This window comes from Mobula birostris, chromosome 21 (genome assembly GCF_030028105.1).
Source record: "Mobula birostris isolate sMobBir1 chromosome 21, sMobBir1.hap1, whole genome shotgun sequence".
Taxonomy (NCBI): Eukaryota; Metazoa; Chordata; class Chondrichthyes; order Myliobatiformes; family Myliobatidae; genus Mobula; species Mobula birostris.
In genome coordinates, this window is record NC_092390.1 from 14,360,626 (window position 1) to 14,379,672 (window position 19,047).

General features: G+C 43.1%; 1 protein-coding gene across 3 annotated transcripts in view; it reads left to right on the top strand.

The window, feature by feature from the left end:
- zfyve27 (zinc finger, FYVE domain containing 27) overlaps positions 1-19,047 on the top strand; it is a 223,076-nt gene that overhangs the window by 4,810 nt on the left and 199,219 nt on the right. For all 3 annotated transcript variants that reach the window (XM_072239013.1, XM_072239014.1, XM_072239015.1), the window contains exons 2-5: positions 4,887-4,957; positions 8,284-8,470; positions 10,840-10,935; positions 13,072-13,184. In XM_072239013.1, the coding sequence (XP_072095114.1) occupies positions 4,887-4,957; positions 8,284-8,470; positions 10,840-10,935; positions 13,072-13,184 (467 nt within the window). The remainder of the gene's footprint in view (positions 1-4,886; positions 4,958-8,283; positions 8,471-10,839; positions 10,936-13,071; positions 13,185-19,047) is intronic.

Genomic DNA, 19,047 nt, shown 5'->3' on the forward strand with positions numbered 1-19,047 from the left:
GAAAATCTGTAGATGCTGGAAATCCAAGGCAAAATGCTGGAGGAAATCAGCAGGCCAGGCAGCATCTATGGAAATGAATAAACAGTCAACATTTCAGGCCGAGACCCTTCATCAGGATTGGGGGGAAAAAGATGAGAAGTCAGAGCAAGAATGTGGGGGAAAGGGAGGGGAATGAAGGTTACTTTTTTTTTGACCTAATGTGTCTTGCATGTGTGTCCCAACTCCTGTCCGTGCCCTGACTGAAGGCAAGCAGGCCGAATGCCACCTTCACCACCCTATTAACCTGTGTTGCTACTCTCATGGAACGAGATACCTATATCCTGAGCTCTTCTCGTTCTACAATACTCTCCAGAACTCTACCATTTACTGTTTGTCCTACCCTTGATTAACTTGCCAAAGTGCAACATTTATACACTTGTCTGAGGTAAATTCACGCTACTGTTCTTACTCCAGCTCTATAAAGTGACTGAAGCCGCTTTGCATCCTTCTCACAATCCCACCCAGATTAATGTCTTGGGCAAGTTGAGAAACATTGTGTTCCTTCATCCAAATCATGATACATGTTGACGCCACAAGCAAGAAAGCTTATCAATGCCTCTACTTTCTCGGAGGCTGAAGAAATTTAGCATGTCTTTGTTGATTCTCACTGATTTTTATTGATGCACCATAAAAAGTGACCTATCTAGATACATCACAGCAACTGATCTGCCTGTGACTGCAAGAAATTGCAGAGAGTTCTGGACATGTATCACAGCACATCACAGAAACCAGACCCCACCCTGCCGCCCCCCGTGGACTACACTTCTCGCTGCCTCAGTAAAGCAGTCAACATAATCAAAAACGCCACCCGCCCTATAGTTCTCTCGTCTCCCCTATTCCATTGAGCAGAAGATGCAACAGCTGAAAGCAAGTGCCCCCAGACATGGATAACATCAGCCCCACTGTTATAACACTATTGAACGGTTCCCAAGTACAATAGCAAGTTTAGACAGAATCCATGGAAAGGAGGCTGGTTTCTGTGACGTTCAGAGCTACGTGTACAACTCTCTGTAGTTTCTTGTGGTCAAGGACAGAGCAGTAATTATACCAAGCTGTGATGCATCCAGATAGGATGCTTTCTATGGTGCACTGATAAAAATTGGTTCTTCACTATTTACCACATACTCGCCCGAGAAAGACTCATTTGTTCTGAACTCATTCCTGTCGACAAATTTTCAAATCCTGTAAGTATATTGGTTACATTCCATGTGGTTTATTTATGCATACATGTCACTTATGTAGGACTTTATCAAAGTCTTCTGATGCACCAAATAAATGCATTGATTCTCTCTTATCTCTTCTGCAGTCACATCGTCAGTAAAACGTTTCACAAACTGACTGATACATGATTTCCCTTTCATAAATTCATGTTGACTTTGTCTATTTCCCTTGACATTTTTAAAATGGCATATTTTTCCCATCCTTGATAAAGTACTCTGATATTTTCCCAGCTACTAACCAATACTAAACTAGGCATGACAACCCGCTTCAGAGCACTGAAATGTTACGTTTATCCAGTTATGTTATATGGCTCAGAATGTTGGACCATATCTAGTAACATGAAGAAACACATTGAAGCAGCAGAGATTTGGTTTTTGAGGAGGATGCAAAGAATATTATAGACGAAACGAATATCTAACGAGGACGTCATGCACAGAGTAAACACAAAAAGAGAAATAATGAGATCATGAAAAGGCAACGCAACTTCATTGGGCATGTGATTAGGAAAGAGGTAATTATGGGAAAGATTGAAGGGAAGAAAGCAAGAGGAAGACAAAGACAAATGATGATGGAGACAGCAGCCAAAGAACTGGAAATGAATTCTAATGAATTGATCCACTTGACCGGAAACAGGAGTGTGTGGGCCATGGCAGTCAAAGCTCAAACTGGGCTTGGCACCTGATGATGATGACTGGTGGGAACTGACCAGTCTCTGGCTTCCTGTAACCCCTCTCCCACTTTCTTGTAAAAATTGTGAATAATTTGTTTTCCTTGTGAATGCTACTAATATGAGGCAGCGTGCCAGAGATACTGCTGTAAGTAAGCTTGTCATTGCACTGGCACAGATTACTTCGACTCTCTTTGTCACTCTGCTTTGCGGAATAGTGAGGTTACATTGTCCTCCTCTGATCTGCTTAACTGTTTTATAATCTACAGAACTTTGGAAGATAACACCCACTTTTTCCTTTATTTTGTTCCTACCTCCTCGTATTGAAATTACTGAAGGTTTATTTCATTTTTCAGTTGCTCTCTTCATGTTGCTACCATCAGGAAGGAGGTACAGGAGCCTCGGGGCCCACTAGGTTCATACTTTATACTTTAATGTCGCCAAAGAATTGATACTAGAACGTACAATCATCACAGCGATATTTGATTCTGCGCTTCCTGCTCCCTGGATTACAAATATTAAATATTAAAAATTAGTAAATATTAAAAATTTAAATTATAAATCATCAATAGAAAATAGAAAAGGGGGTAGTGCAAAAAAACCGAGAGGCAGGTCCGGATATTTGGAGGGTACGGCCCAGATCCGGGGCAGGATCCGTTCAGCAGTCGTATCACAGTTGGAAAGAAGCTGTTCCCAAATCTGGCCATATGAGTCTTCAAGCTCCTGAACCTTCTCCCAGAGGGAAGAGGGACAAAAGTGTGTTGGCTGGGTGGGTCGTGTCCTTGATTATCCTGGCAGCACTGCTCCGACAGCGTGCGGTGTAAAGTGAGTCCATGGACGGGAGATTGGATTCTGTGATGTGCTGCGCCGTGTTCACGATCTTGTGCAGCTTCTTTCAGTCTTGGACAGGACAACTCCCATACCAGGTTGTTATGCACCCTAGAAGAATGCTTTCTACAATGCATCTATAAAAATTAGTGAGGATTTTAGGGGACAGGCCAAATTTTTAGTTTTCTCAGGAAGTAAAGGTGCTGGTGGTTTAGGAACTGTTGTTACCCCTCATCCATCAGACCTAAGGATGTGCTGGTGGCAGCCCACAAGTGCTGCCACTTTCTGGTGTCAATATAGCATGCAAACCATGTTCGACAGAAATGTGGATCTTTTGCCTGGTGTCTTTTGCCTAGCTATGCTTGGATGGAGTTCTTTGTCGGGGCAAATTGCTAAGTAGGTTCATTCAAGTAATGAAGACGCTTTACATTTGATCCAAGTGATCCAACCCATTGTCACACTCCCATGGCCTCTTGGTTCCCCCCCCCCCCCGCCCCCCCTCCGTCTCTCATACACATTGCGTGATGACAGATAAGGAACTAGGAACCTCCCTGGTGTTTCCAGTTTACTCAGCTGCTCTCTGCCCAAGTGACCTGAGCTGTGAGAAATGGTTGATCCTAAGCTCTATTGGGAAATGATTCACTCAGCAATCACGGCTCACCCATGGAAGTGAAAGGAGAACTCAAGTGTTTTCATTTGACCGGAAAACTAATATGTTGTGAAATAAGTTACAGAAAATGTTTAAAAATACTTGAGGGGATTTGAGAAAGTATAGAAATGAATTGACCGATTTAATAAAGAAAGGAAAATCAGGTTTATTTGTCACTTGTACATTGCAATGTACAGTGAATTGTATTATTTGCATCAATCAAATCGACGAGGGCTGTGCTGAGCAACCTGCAAATGTTGCTAGACACTTCCAGTGCCAACATAGCATGCCGTTAACTCACTAATCCTAACCCATATGTCTTTGGAATGTGGAAGGAAACTGGAGCACTCGGAGGAAACCCTCGCGGTCATGTGGAGAACATAAACTCCTTACAGACAGAGGCAGGAATTGAACCTGCATCTTACAGCAGCCACTCTAATAGCATTATGCTAACTGCAGTGCTACCACGCTGTGTTCATTTCTAGAACCCATTGTGTAGTAAAATCACCGTTCCATGTGACTCAAGTCTATGAAAACTGACATTCCTTCAGTAATATTTTAGTGTTAGCAAAAATTTTTTTATTTGAAAGGGAAAGGCGTGGATTTCTCTGACCCTATGCTAACTGTGAGCCTTAAAAGTGTCCCACAACTAAAGCAATTTGATCTCAGAGTACCCGTTGCAAACAATAAGACACCCTGGCATTGAAGAAATAGGACAATCAATACTGGTTTTGGCTCAGCAGAACAATACTTTGTGTGTGGTATTGTAGAGTATTCTTCAGTTAGATAAAGCAGTGCATCCTCTGACTTACAGTGCACAATGCAGTGGGAAGTTTCAAATTCAATAAATGTTTGTGTGTAGATATTTCTATTGTTTCAAATGAGAGGCATGGTGTGAAGAAAAGAACCCAGAAAGTCCTGATGCAGCGTACTGACCTAAAACATGGTCAGTTCGTTTCCTCCTATGGATGCTGCTTGACTACTTGAGTTCATCTAGCATTTTGTGTGTTGCTCTGGATTCCAGTATCTGCACTCTCGTGTCTGCAAGTCAGAGCATCCTCGAGAGACTGCAGTTGCTAAAATTAGGAGTGTGCGAAAGGAACAGACTGCTGGAGGGACTCCGTGGGACAGGCAGCATTTATGGAGGCAAAGGTATGGTCAGTGCTTTTGGTCGAGTCCCTTCATCAGGACCTGAAAGATAAACTATTTCCAAATGTTGATGGGAGTAAGTAGCACAGACTAGATGGGCTGAAAGTTCTTCTGTGCTGTGCTTTTCTACGACTCTAAATCATGACAGTAATTTGAATTGTTTCCAATTACTCCCTTTTTAAACCCCATGAATGAAGTGACTGTCTGGCACTGGAGATTTACCATTCTTTAGTGCTATGTCTTTCTTAGAGATTTCCCTGTCTCCTCTCCAAAGATGCCCAGGTCCTGTGTCCCTACTGTGTTTATCAATCATGTGTACTTTTTCTTTTGTAGATGGAAAGCTCCCCTTTGCTCCCTCGTGTGCTGTGTTACACTCAATGTGCTGTTTCTGGCTCTCAGCCAAGGTAAGCCTTAATAATCATAACCCTACTAAAGAAAGCAACGTGAGGGTCTCTGTTCCGTTGCAAGCGTGAGGTGTGGGTGATAGGTAGATGGTAGCTGATGTGCTTTTGATCTTGGCTGCCTGTTCCCCAGAACTCTTGACTTGCTGATAGACTTGCCTTCTGCCTGATTCAGCCCTGTTTCAGGGCAGCCAGGTAGCGTAGTGGTTAGTGTAACATTTTACAGTGTCAAAGTAAGCATGTACAATACATCTCTGATATTCTGATTCTCTGACTATGTTGGACATTGATCTGAATGATGCATTTCACTGTAGGTTTTGATGTACACATGGCAAATAAAGCAAATCGTTATCTTTGTATTCAATCAATCTGTGGTTCCTTGAGAGAAAATTCTGCCTTGTCACTTCCTGAAATGAATGACATTTTTTCTGAAACAGCGTCCCTTTGTAGTTGGTTTTCTGCATGGAGAGGAACGTAGTTTTTGGCATCTATCTTGTTGAATGCACTCATTTGCAAAGGAGGTAGAATTTTGAATTAAAACAGAAAGCACTGGAGACTCAGTGGTAGCATCAGTGGAGAGTGAAATGGTTAATGCTTCAGGCCAACAAACACTTGTTTCTTTCTCCACAAATACTGCCCGTCCTGTCAAGTATTTCCACTATGTTCTTGTGTTGAATTGAACATAAAGTCAAACTTGAATTTATTGTCTCATGAACAACAGCAATAAAAACACTTATTTGCAGCAGCAGCTCAAGTACCTAGCATTGTATAAGGAACATAAATTCAGCAAAAATTACACGCAATTTTTTACAATAAAGAACACAATTAGTAGTGTTGCTAAATTATAGTAATGAACAATGTGCCGGTTGACTCAAGAACCAAATGGTTAAAGAGATGTAGCTGTAAGTACATACAGTAAGAACCAGGAGCAGGAGTCGACCATCTGGCCTGTCGAGAGTACTTCACCATTCAATAAAATCATGGCCATGGACTGATCTCCACCTACCCGCCTTTTCGGCAGACCCCTAAAATCCCCAGCTTTGCAGAAATCTATCTGACTGTGTGTTAAGTATATTGACATAGCCTCTATTGCTTCCCAGCAGAGAATTCCAGAGATTCACTACTCTGGGAAAAGCAGTTTCTCCTCATCCTTATCCTAAATCTATTCCCCTGAAACTTGAAGCTGCGCCCCCTAGTTCTAGTCCTACTTACCAGTGGAAACAGCTTACCTGCCTCTATCCTATCTATCCCTTTCATAATTTTATGTTTCTATATAATCCCTGCTCATCTTTTTGAATATCTAGTGAGTGTAGTCCCAGGCCACTCAATCTCTCCTCACAGGCTAACCTCCTTATCCTGGCCGTGATACAACCCATTAGAAATCTCTCCATCATTTACCCATAGAAATTGGCAAAAGTCCTTGGTGACGTACCAAATTCTTAGGTGAGAATGGGCCTTTGGAAGATTGGGTGAGGAGATGTGCCTGATTGGGGTACCTTGTTTAAGGTGGCAGGAATAATAGAGAATGATCATGGATGAGGAAGTGAAGTCAAAGAGAACCTTGTTCTCACTAGGAGTAAGAGACAACTATATGAGGAGAAGTTTGGGAAATGAAGTTCAGGGTTTTCCACAACCATGGCTGAGCTAAAGCCGCAGCCAAGGAAGTAGGAAGTCATCTTGTAAGTACTGGTGTGGGAAGTCTCGTCAGCAAAATGTGACAGGGCTGGAGAAACGAGGAGATTGGAATTGTGTCCTCAAGGGAAGCAGGAGGAAGAGTAGTTGGAAGTAGCTGCCAGCCTATGAGCTTGTGTTTGATGTTGTTTGCCAACCTATTACCTGATGAGGACGATATGTCTATCTGGATGGAAGGTGGACCTGTCCACTGTGGTAGAGAGTGAAGCACTTGGACAGGTTTGTGGGATGGCAGGGTTTGGGGCAATATGGGCTGAACGTAGAAAGTTGAGACTAGCTGGGTGGGTTCCAGGTCAACATGGAATGGTTGGGCTGAAATAACATGTTTCCGTGCTATGAGAAGTCAAGAGCCAGTAATGGGCTATGTGAAAATTTAGAATGAAAGCCAGCGAGAGCAAAGACGAAGGCGCTTTCTGTACAAGTCCAGAAAGTAGCGCCAATGCAACCGTAGAAGAGAGAGGAGTGTGTGTTGCATGTGCGTATAGCATTGCTATGAGAACTGTCCCATGTAAGTGTCATAAAGGGATAGTTGGGACCAAAGTGGGTTTCCAGTGCTGGTCCTGAGTGGAGAATTTTTGTGTTTCAGTAAGTTCAAATTGAAGTGATTGAATGTTGGCTCAATCTGCTGATGCAGTTAGAATCAGGTTTATTATCTCTGACTTGTGTGACATGAAACTTGTTGTTTTGCAGCTGCAGTACAACACAGACATAAAATTAGTATAAATTACAAAAATAATGCAAAATATGCAATAATGAGGTTTGTAGACCTTTCAGAAACTTGACAGAGGGGAAGAAGCTATTCCTGAATTGCTGAGTGTGGGTCTTCAGGCTCCTGGACCTTCTCCCTGATGAGAAGGGGCATACCCCAACTGATGACTTTCCTTGTAAGGAGACCCCTTCATGCCGGCAGTCAGCCTGTTGAAAATGAAAATGTACCCCAATGCACAGGGGTAGTTCTTGTGGTGTGCACCATGGCACTCCTGAGGAATTTTGTGGATGGAGCTTTTTTTTTTTGTCTAACACATTCTGAGACAGGAGTTGTGTTCTGCTGTCCAGTGACACAGGCTGCTCTGTCTGAGTACAGGGTTCAAGTTCAAGTTTATGGCCATGCACCCGTACACATGTACGCATCTAAATGGAAGTCTTCCTCTGGGACCATGGTGTAAAACTTGGTGCATATATTACATACAGCACATTAAATAATATTAACACTATAGTATTAACAGATAAAGTATTCTGTAGATGTACAAGTTGACGAAGTGCATAAACTACATATAGTTAAATATAGAACAGTATTGCTGCTATAGGGGCTAACATAAATGGGTGTGCGGGAGTCTTTCAGCATGAGGGAGGAAGCTGGTGTTCTTCTACTGTGGAACCTTCTGCCTGACAGTAGAAGTCAAAGAGATTGTGGAATGGATGAGAGGGGTCTTTGATGCTGAGGACTCTGCAGAGACAGTGTTTCTGGTACATGTCCTGGATAGGGTGGGTGGGGAGGTGGTGTGAGTTGACCTGAGATGATTTCTCCCAGTAATCCTCACAATTCATCGCAGGGTCTTGCAGTCAGATGCCCTGCAGTTCACACACTTGTGGAATTTACGCTGTAGTGAATATTGGTTTCATTTTCTCCTTTGTAGCTGGTTGGTTCATCCTGCTCGCCATGGTTATCTCTACCCCTGCTGTACTCGGATATCTGCAGGACTGTTGTCAGGAACAACTCACCGAGCAAGCCCTTGCACAGCGGAAGAGTCATAGTGTCCGAAGAGAGGATCTTCAGAAAGTTAAAATCACCAGGCAGGAAGCTCTGGTGGAAATCAAAACTTTGTAAGTTTACTTCTTGGTGAGCATCTGTGGAGAGAGACAGGAGGTTACTGTTTCAGGTTGAAGAACTGGGACAGTTATAACAAAGCACCTTCCACCTGAAATAGTGACCATATTTTTCTTTCTGTGGTTGCTGCCTGACCTGCGGTGTGTTTCTAATGTGTTCTGTTTCTATTCTCTGAGATTTTTAACCTTTTCCTGCCAGAGCAAATGGAGCCACAGTTTAATCTCTCATCAAAAGGTATTCCTTCTCATGGATGAGGTATCATACATACTGCCCATCCGCTGTGTGGAAAGAGTTGCCCTCAGGTCCCTTTTAAATCTTCCCCCTCTCACCCTATGAAACTAACACCCATAGAAGTTGCTGGTGAACGCAGCAGGCCAGGCAGCATCTCTAGGAAGAGGTACAGTCGATGTTTCGGGCTGAGACCCTTCGTCAGGACTAACTGAAAGAAGAGCTAGTAAGAGATTTGGAAGTGGGAGGGGGAGGGGGAGATCTGAAATGATAGAAGACAGGAGGGGGAGGGATGGAGCCAAGAGCTGGACAGTTGATTGGCAAAAGGGATATGAGAGGATCATGGGGCAGGAGGCCTAGGGAGAAAGAAGAGGGAGGGGGGAAAAAAGACCAGAGGATGGGCAAGGGGTATAGTGAGAGGGACAGAGGGAGTTCCTGTCTTCTCCTATCATTTCGGATCTCCCCCTCCCCCTCCCACTTTCGAATCTCTTACTAGCTCTTCTTTCAGTTAGTCCTGACGAAGGGTCTCGGCCCGAAACGTCGACTGTACCTCTTCCTAGAGATGCTGCCTGGCCTGCTGCGTTCACCAGCAACTTTTATGTGTGTTGCTTGAAATTCCAGCATCTGCAGATTTGCTCGTGTTTACCCTATGAAATTAGTTTGGTTTCCCCTACCCCGGGGAAAAGATTCCAGGTCCACTTGCTATTGTAAACATGCCTTTGTTGTCCAATTAATCATTGAACAGAGCTTAAGAACATCTTTAGAATATTATAATCTTCCACTAATACTTTACGACATTTGTCATATCAGAATCAGGTTTATTATCAATAGCGTATGTTGTGAAGATTAGTGTTTTGTGGCAGTGGTACAGTGCAATACATAATACTAAAATTATAATAATAAAATTATATGTAATATAAATAAGTAGTACAAAAATAGGTCATTTTCATGGACCATTCAGAGTTCTGATGGTGAAGGGGAAGCAGCTATTCTTGAAATGTTGGCCGTGGGTCTCCAGTCTCCTGTGCAGATGGCAGTAATGTCTTGTGACCCCATTGTTCAATTTGCTGTCTCTTTCTGGCACATCTATGAGGCAGTAATTGGCAGATGAAGTTGAGTTTATTGTCAAATGTTCGCACAAGTGCAATGAAAAACATATTTACAGCAGTACCACAGGCACACAGCATCATATAAACAACATTCACAAGAAAAACAAATTAAACATTAATTGTATGCAATATTTACAAGTTAGAATAAAAACAGAATCAATTTTAGTGTGACGTGGTGTTAGAGTTGCTAAACTGTAGTGATTAGGGTTGTGCAGTTTGGTTTAAGAACCAAATGGTTGAGGGGAAGTCACTGTTCTTGAACCTGGTGGTGTGAGACTTCAGGCTTCTGTAACTCCTGCCTGGTGGTAGCCGTGAAAGTGTGGCATTACTCAGGTGGTGGAGATCTTTGATAATAGGTATTAGACCATAAGACTACATAGGAGCAAAGTTAGGTCATTCAGCTCAATTCCCACAAAAAAGTGAAGAGATACAGCCCAGTCCATCACAGGCTAAGCCCTCCCTACCATTGAGCTCATCTGCAAAAAACGTTGCCACAAAAAACAGCGTCCATTATCAAGGACCCCAACCAACCAGGCCATGCTGTCTTCTCACTGCTGCCATTGGGAAGGAGGTACAGGAGCTGCACCACCTGGTTCAGAAACAGTTATTTCCCTTTAACCCTTGTGCTCCTGAACAGGAGTGGATAACTTCATTTACCACAACTCTGAACTGACTCCACAACCATTGTGTTAATTTTCAGTGACTAATTCACGTTCTCAGTATTTATTTATTTTTGTGTTTAAAAATTGTATTTGGCACATTGGTTTTTTTGTCAGTCTTTGTGTAAAGTTTTTCATTCATTCTATTGTAATTCTTTGTTCTACTGTGAATGCCCATAAAGAAAATGAATTTCAGAAAAGTATGTGGTGACACATCTATACTTTGATAATATATTTACTTTGAGCTTTGAATTCCCTCTACATTTCAATTTTCTTTCAGTTTACAGCATCTTTAGTCTCTTTTGTCCCTGATTCACACTGTTTTGTTAATACAGGTGGTTCTTTTTGTGTGTGTGTTCCCTCTCTCAGCTTAATTCATCTGGACGATTTGCTGAACAAGACTTGCATCAGTTGTGAAGCTGCGTACCGTGTCCTGTACTGGGAAGATCACACTGTGTCTGTCCTGTAAGTCAATGGTGCGCATACAAGTTTGGTTTGGAGGGTGGGTGAGCTTGCTGTGAATTTCTTAACCCTTGACCAAGACGACAATTTAAACTGTAAATAATTATACAACACAGAATTGTACAGCATTGGACAGGCCATTTAGTACACGATGTCATGCTGATCTTGCTGCAAATTTATACTAAATCTGATCCGTTCCAATGTATCATCCATATCCCTTCATTCTTTTCATATTCGTGTGTAAATCCACAATCCTCTGAAACTCCCACCAGATTGCTTGCTTTCACTACTATGTGGGGAATAAAGAAATTTGCCTTCACATCACCTTTTAAACTCTCCCACTATTCTCCCTTCACCCCCCCCAACCTTAAATCATGTCCTCTGGCATTGGACATTTGTACACTGTGGGAACAGATTCCGATTGCCTACCCTATTTAAACCTCTGTCTATCCTCCCCTTAACGTCCGGCCCTCTAGAGAAGGTAAGCCAAGTTTATCCAACCTCTCCTTGCAGGTCAGTCCCTCTAATCCAGTCAGCATCCTGATGAACTTCTTCTGCACCCTCTTTTCAGTTCTAATACATTATATTCCATCTCCAAGAATGTGTTATAAGATTTTCCCGATCCTCTCCCATTCCATCCGTGCTCTTGGTACTGCTGGACTTGACTGTTGAACACCTTGGTCACTGGTGCTTGCCTTCCACCTACAAAACTATAGCTCATCCAAAACTTGGTGGTTTTAGTTTCGCACGACCACCCTGTGCCCTGACCCACACCGGTTATATGACTTGCACTGTCATCAGTGTCACAACAGCTGACTATCAAGGCAAACGTTCAAACATCTAGAGTTGAATTTTGAACTTGAAATGAAGAAGCTGCTGTCTGTGTGGAGTTCGTATGTTCTCCCTGCAACAGCTCTGGTTTCCTACCGCATGCCAGATATTTGTAGGTTGGTGGGTTAACTGGTTGTTGTAAATTATGCGGGAGGTGGGGCTAGTTGATGGGAAGGTTCAGAGAATAGAATGGCATTTAAATAAGAATAGTGCATGGACTCTGTGGACTAGTGGATGCCTGCGATGCTGTTTGGCTTGTGTGACTGGGGAACTTAGAGGCCCAAAGAGTGAGTGAGTGTGTGTGGTCTGCCCCCCAGCATATGCTCACGTGTATTGATTGTTCATGCAAACAACACAATTCACTGTATGTTTCAATGTACATGTGATAAATAAATTTGAGTCTACAATCTTTGTTGCATCAATAAAAATGGGTGTGGATTGATGGGAACATGTCAATTGGCCAACAATGAGGGCATGCTCTATTGCCTTCAGAATGTGTGGTGACATTTTGTGGGCTGCCTGCATCACATCCTTGGGTTGTGTCGGTTGTTAACACAAACAATGCATTTCACTGTATGTTTTGATGTACATGTGATAGATAAATAAATGTATCCAGATCATGACCAAGAACCATGAGTTGATGCAGGGAGCTGACCTGAAATGTCGCCAGCTCCTCCCCACCCCCCCACCCCCGACCACAGGTGCCACTTCACCCCAGTGAGTTCCTCCAGCAGGATGTGTGCTGCTCCAGATTCCAGCATCCGCAGTCTCTTGTGGTCCCCTGCCCTGCATTGAAGCTAACTTAGACCATAAGACGTAGGAAAATAATTAGGTTATTTGGCCCATCAAGTCTGCTGTGCCATTCCATCATGGCTAATTTATTTGTCCCCTCGATGCCATTCTCCTTCCTTCTCCCTGTAACCTTTGACAATAATCAAGAACTTTTCAGTCTTTGCTTTGAGCATATATTTATTAGATTTTTTTTTCAACATACACCAAATCTCTTTGGCTTCCTCACGGCCGTCTGTGGCAATGAATTCCACAGATACACCACCCTGTGTTAAATAAATTCTTTCTCATCTCTGTTCTAAAGGCTCCTTCTATTCTGAGACTGTCCCCTCTGGTCCTAAACTTCCCCCCATTATAGTAAATGTCCCCTCTCTATTTAGGCCTTTTAGTATTTGATAGGTTACAAAGAGGCAACACCCCCCCCCCCCTTTCATTCTTCCCTACGTTGATAACGGTTGCTGAGTTCTGGGGCTGGAGTCACTTGGATACTGAAGTTCTTTCTCTCATGTTGTGTTGTAGGTTTTACGGAACCTTGTTGGGTATACTCTCTCTTCTGTACTTGCTCCCCCTCTGCTGGGTCCTGACCCTGTTAAACAATGCGATATTTCTGGGCAATGCTAACTTCTACCACGGTAAGTGTATGGGAGTGGGGATGGGTGTGTCACTTGGATTGTGAGAGTGGGCTGTATTCAGGGGCGTGAGTGAAAGATCTGGTTTTGTGTGCAGCGTCGGTGTGGTAAGGGTTCTAACAATGGCATACATTGTGTTGCTGCCTGTGGGTTCCAATACCAGTTTGATCCTGTCTCTAGATCAGCAGTCTTGGCCTCTGGGGGTCATGGTCCTTCGGCATGGAAACTGGCCCTTCGGCCCAACTGGTCTGTGCCGGCCATGATGACCATCCAAATTGGTCCCATATCCCTCTAAACATTTCTTATCCCTGTACAGTACCTGTCTATCGAGCAAATGTATAGCAGTGCTTGTCTTGTGGTTTAATGACTGTGATCCTCAGCATCTAATGTTCTATGGGTGTAACGACGATGCTGTCTTGAACGAGTGCTTCAGTGTTTGCCATCATTACTTTTGGATTAGGCTAGAATGGGACAGCACAGTCTGGGCCTTTCTGCCCAGAAATTGTGCCCACCTTTTAATCTACACAGCCCATAATTCTCAATTTTTCTTACATCCATGTTCATATTATAAATTTCATAATTTAACTTGTCTTGGTCCTTGCTCCTTATTGTCTGTCTGTATTGCTCTTTCTTTATTCTACATTCTGCTATACTGTCTTGATGTACTTGTGTTTTGAAATAATCTGTGTGGATGGCATGTAAAATCAAGTTTTTCACTGCATCTTGGTGTATGTGACTGTGATTGATTGATTGGTTTGGTTGTCTGTTGTATCTGATGATGACACAGTTAGATTTGTGCAGTTCTTCTGTTGTGCATTCATGGTTGCAGCTGGGCGAGTGACCTGGACATCCACAATAAGGACGTAGAAACATAGAAAACCTACAGCACAATACAGGCCCTTTGGCCTACAAAGCTGTGCCGAACATGTCCTTACCTTAGAAATTACCTAGGGTTACCCCCAGCCCTCTATTTTTCTAAACTCCATGTACCTATCTAGGACTCTCTTAAAAGACCCTATTGTGTCTGCCTTCACCACCATTGCTGGCAGCCCACTTCACGCACTCACCACTCTCTGTAAAAAAGAAAAACAAAAAAAAAACAACTTACCCCTGGCATCTCCTCTGTACCTACTTCCAAACACCTTAAAACTGTGCCCTCTTATGCTAGCCATTTCAGCCCTGGGAAAAAGCCTCTGACTATCCACACGATCAATGCCTTTCATCATCTTATACACCTCTGTCAGGTCACCTCTCATCCTCTGTCGCTCCAAGGAAAAAAAGGCCGAGTTCACTCAACCTATTCTCATAAGGCATGCTTCCCCAATCCAGGCAACATCCTTGTAAGTCTCCTCTGCACCCTTTCTGTGGTTTCCACATCCTTCCTATAGTGAGGCAACCAGAACTGAGCACAGTACTCTAAGTGGGGTCTGACCGGGGTCCTATATAGCTGCAACATTACCTCTCGGCTCCTAAACTCAATCCCATGATTGATGAAGGCCAATGCACCGTATGCCTTCTTAACCACAGAGTCAACCTGTGCAGCAGCTTTGAGTGTCCTATGGACTCGGACCCCAAGATCCCTCGGATCCTCCAGACTGCCATGAGTCTTACCATTAATACTATATTCTGCCACCATATTTGACCTACCAAAATGAACCACCTCAGACTTACCTGGGTTGAACTCCATCTGCCACTTCTCAGCCCAGTTTTGCATCCTCTCGATATCCCGCTGTAACCTCTGACAGTCCACAACAGAATTGAAGGACTTTCCTTTCAAACAGAGATGAGGAGGAATTTCTTTATTCAAAAGGTGGTGAATCTGGAATCCATTGCCACCGGCGGCTATGAAGGCCAAGTTACTAGGTATACAATGCCTTGGAAAAAGTACTCAACCCCAAACCTTTTGTTCACGTATGAGTATTACATCCAGGGATTTTGATCTGTATAACCGAGAATTTTTTGATTTGTGATTCACATGATGCTTATTTTCACAGTATAGACCAAAAAACAGGGGAAATTGTGAAGTATGAAATAAACATTCAAAAACTGAAATGTCATAAGTTCAAAAGTATTCATTCCCTCTCCCCCTTTGCTCAGTACTTGGTTAAGCTACCTCTTGGAGCTTTTTACAGCCCGTAGTCTTTTTGGGTAAGTCTCAATTAGCTTTGCACAATGTGATGGAGCAAGATTTGCCCATTCCTCTTTGCCAAATTGCCAGAGCTGCACCTGGTTAGTTGGCGAGTGGCAATAGATAGCAATCTTGAGGTCTTGCCAGAGATGTTCGAATGGGTTAAGGTCAGGACTCTGAATGGGCCACTCAAGGCCATAAATTTTCTTCATTTGAAGCCACTCCAGTTTTGCTTAGGCAGGGTGCTTTGGGTCATTGCCCTGCTGAAAGATAGACTTCCTCCCCTGTTAAGCTTTCTGGCAGAGGCTAGCAGGTTTTAATTCAGGATCTGTCTGTATTCATCTTTCTATCAATGCTGACCAAATTTCCAGTGCCTACTGCTGCAAAGCAGTATTTTACAGTGGGGATGGGGTTACCTGGCTGATGAGCAATATTTGATTTATGAAACACGTACCACTTAGTACTGAGGCCAAGAGGTTCCATTTTAGTCTCATCTGACCACAAGACCTTCTTCCACATTTTTACAGTGCCTTCTATGTGATGCTTTGCAAAGCCTTTACAGGCAAACCGTGACTTCTTTCTTGCTACTCTTCTATAAATACCCATTTTGTGCAATGCCTTAGAGATTGTGGAGCCATGAATTCCATCTCCAGTTGCAGCCACTGACTTCTGCAGCTCAGTCAGAGTGACTGTTGCTGTCATAGTAGCCTCTCTTACAGGTACCATTCTTCTCAGGCAACTATCGTTTGTGTTCCGTCTGGCCGATATATGCTGCTCCACATTCACAGGGAATCCTGTAAATGCCAGACGTCCTGAGTCTCAGATCATCTTTGACCCATATAAGCTGTGATTTGAGCTTCCTTATGTGTTTGTGGCTGGTACTAATAGCGTATATCGGCCAGACGGGATGCACAGTAGAAACTCACATCAAGGAGCACGGGAGGTGTATCCATTTGGGTTACCCGGAGAAATCGGTGGTAGCAGAACATTCGCATTCTATGGCCATAGGATTGACTTCGACGGCACAAAGCTATTGTGCTGCACCAATGGCTTTTGGAACTGCCTAGTTAAGGAAGCCATTGAAGTAAAACTAGAGGAAAAGAATTTTAACAAAGACGAAGGTCTTGCTGTATGTAAGAACTGGAATGAGATTGTAAACGAGATTGTAAATAGAAAACTGATTGGATGTCGGATGGACGGAGGTAAAATCAGGAGTGATGGGTGACGGAGGTGTAAATAACACCAGACTGGACATGCCCAGGCATCAGTCCTGATGAAGATAGCAGAATTCGTCATTGAAACGTCGGTTTAAAATTGACATCTGTACCCGGCTGGAAGCCTGAAAAGAATTTAAACCGATACCAGTTACCACCTTGCACTGCTGTGGCATCCTGTTCTCGGTCTGGAAACCAGAACAGTGCAGGAGAGGCCTCATTAAAGCTCTTTATAATCTCATAAGGGAGGCCAACATATCATTAAAGTTGTTGATCTCTGACTTTTCTGATTGCTTGACATTCTTGCTACTGCGTCTCTGAACTAACATATCTATATCCCTTCAGAATAACCATTACGTGATTCTGGCATGTTAAAATATATAGCTTTCCAATTTTTTGATGATATGTGACGACTGTGCAACTGGATTGCAACAATCTGAAGTTCCCTAGATCCTGAAACACATTTCGGGTGCAGTTCTGTTTCATGCCTGGTGGTGGCGTCACCAAACCATATCAAATCCGTTTATCTCTGAAGAGTGGGAAGGATGCTGAGAATCTGAAATAAAAATGCAGTGGGGGACTGGAAAAAGTCAGAAAATGAAACATTTTTAAGTTGTGCAGCAAAAGTGGGCAGGTGCAGAGCAGCGGAGGAGGAGAGCAACAGACAATGGAGATAGTTTGGTTGAGAGAGGGATGTCAGTTGGCAAGTGTCAAGGGTTTGTTTGAGAGATTTAGCGTCGGATTAAGTCAGGATTACCGGAAGAGGTGAGGGAAGATATTTGAGCAAAAAGATGGGAATAGTTGATCATCTGAAATGAATGCATTCATTGAGTCCAAGGCTGTAATATATAATGTAGAACTACACAGCACAGAGGCAGGCCTTCCAGCCTGCAATGCTGATGCTCAAGGTCCAAATCAAAGTACACACATGTCACAGTATACAACTCTGAGATTCATTTTCTTGTAGACAATCACAGTAAATAAAAGAAACGCAATAGAATCAATGAAAAACTGAACCCAAGAGAACTGACAAACAACAAATGTGCAAAATAAAAGCCGAACTCTGCAAATAGTGTACAAAAAGGAAAGAAAACAAATAAGCAATAAATACTGAGCAATTGCGATGAATTGAATTGACTTTATTTCTTACATCTTTCACATACCTGAGGAAGAAAAATTTTTGCATTATGTCTCCATTTGAATGTGCAATTTATAGCAATTTGTAATAGTATGTACAGTAAGATATACAATAGAAGAGTCAATATAGATTAGAAATACAATTGTGTCCTTGAAAGTGCGTACATAGATTGTGGAACCATTTCAGTGTTGGCGTGAGTGAAGTTATCCCCTCTGTTTCAAGAGCCTGATGTTTGATAGGTAATAACTGTTCCTGTACCAGCTGTTTGGTTCTTGAGGCTCTTGAACCTCCATCCTGATGGCAGCAGTGAGAAGAGAGTAATGCAGACTATATTGTCAATTTAAACTGCACATGGTCCATATAACTCCATACCCTGCCTGTGCATGAACCTGCCTAAATGCCTTTTAAACCCTATTGTATACGCTCCCACCACTTCCCCTGGCAGGGCATTCCAGGCACCTACCAATTTGTGCATATTTATATAAAAAAAGCAAACTTGCTTATAATTTTTGGATGTATTTAATTACAATGCTCTGAAGGTGTGTTTACAGTCGTGAGGTTTTTTTGTGTATTTTCCAACCTGCGGAGAAAATTGACTCATGGACTTTGGACCCGTGGATAACCCGGGGACTTCCTGCAATATTCTAAAACCAATTGCTGTGTCTGAGAGTGGGAAGGGGGCAGGGAGAGGGGAATCATGGCTGGGCAAAGCAGGAGGGAGAGAGAAGGGAGCGGGAAGCACCAGAGAGGCATTCTGTAATGATCAAGAAAACAATTATCTGGAATCGTATGAGTTTGCCTGGTGTCTCAGGGCTGGGTGTTTCTGCGCCTGCTTTAAACCCCACCCCCACCCCCAAAACAGGCTCCACCCTTACCATTTCCAACATCCTTTACTCCCACAAGATCTACCAATACTCTCTGCTCCACAAATGTAGTGCGGTGCAAAAGTCTTAGGCAGCCTTGCCCTATATACGTGTAAATGTATATGTATCTACGTTAGGTGTGTGTGTGTGTGTGTGTGTGTGTGTATATGCATGTATATATTGCATTGTACTGTACAAGTGACAAAAAACTAATATTTATTCCAGTGCTGAGCTGGGTTATAAGAATGCATGCTCCACACAGCGTGTTTGATAGGGAGAGGAAGTCGACATTGACATGTACACCTCGTAGTGGAGGAGAGCATTCTCAGCAGAGTCTGGAGGGAGCAGTGTGCTGCTGGGGCACTGGACTGCCAGAAGTATTGCTTTTCCTGTGGGAAAGAAGGAAGTGGGAATTCCAACCATGTGCCAGCATCTGCAAGGAGTCCAGAGTGAACATTCCACGTATAGAGATTCTCCAGAAAAAGCAGCCAAAGCCTCCACTGTAGTGGCTACCTGTAGGATC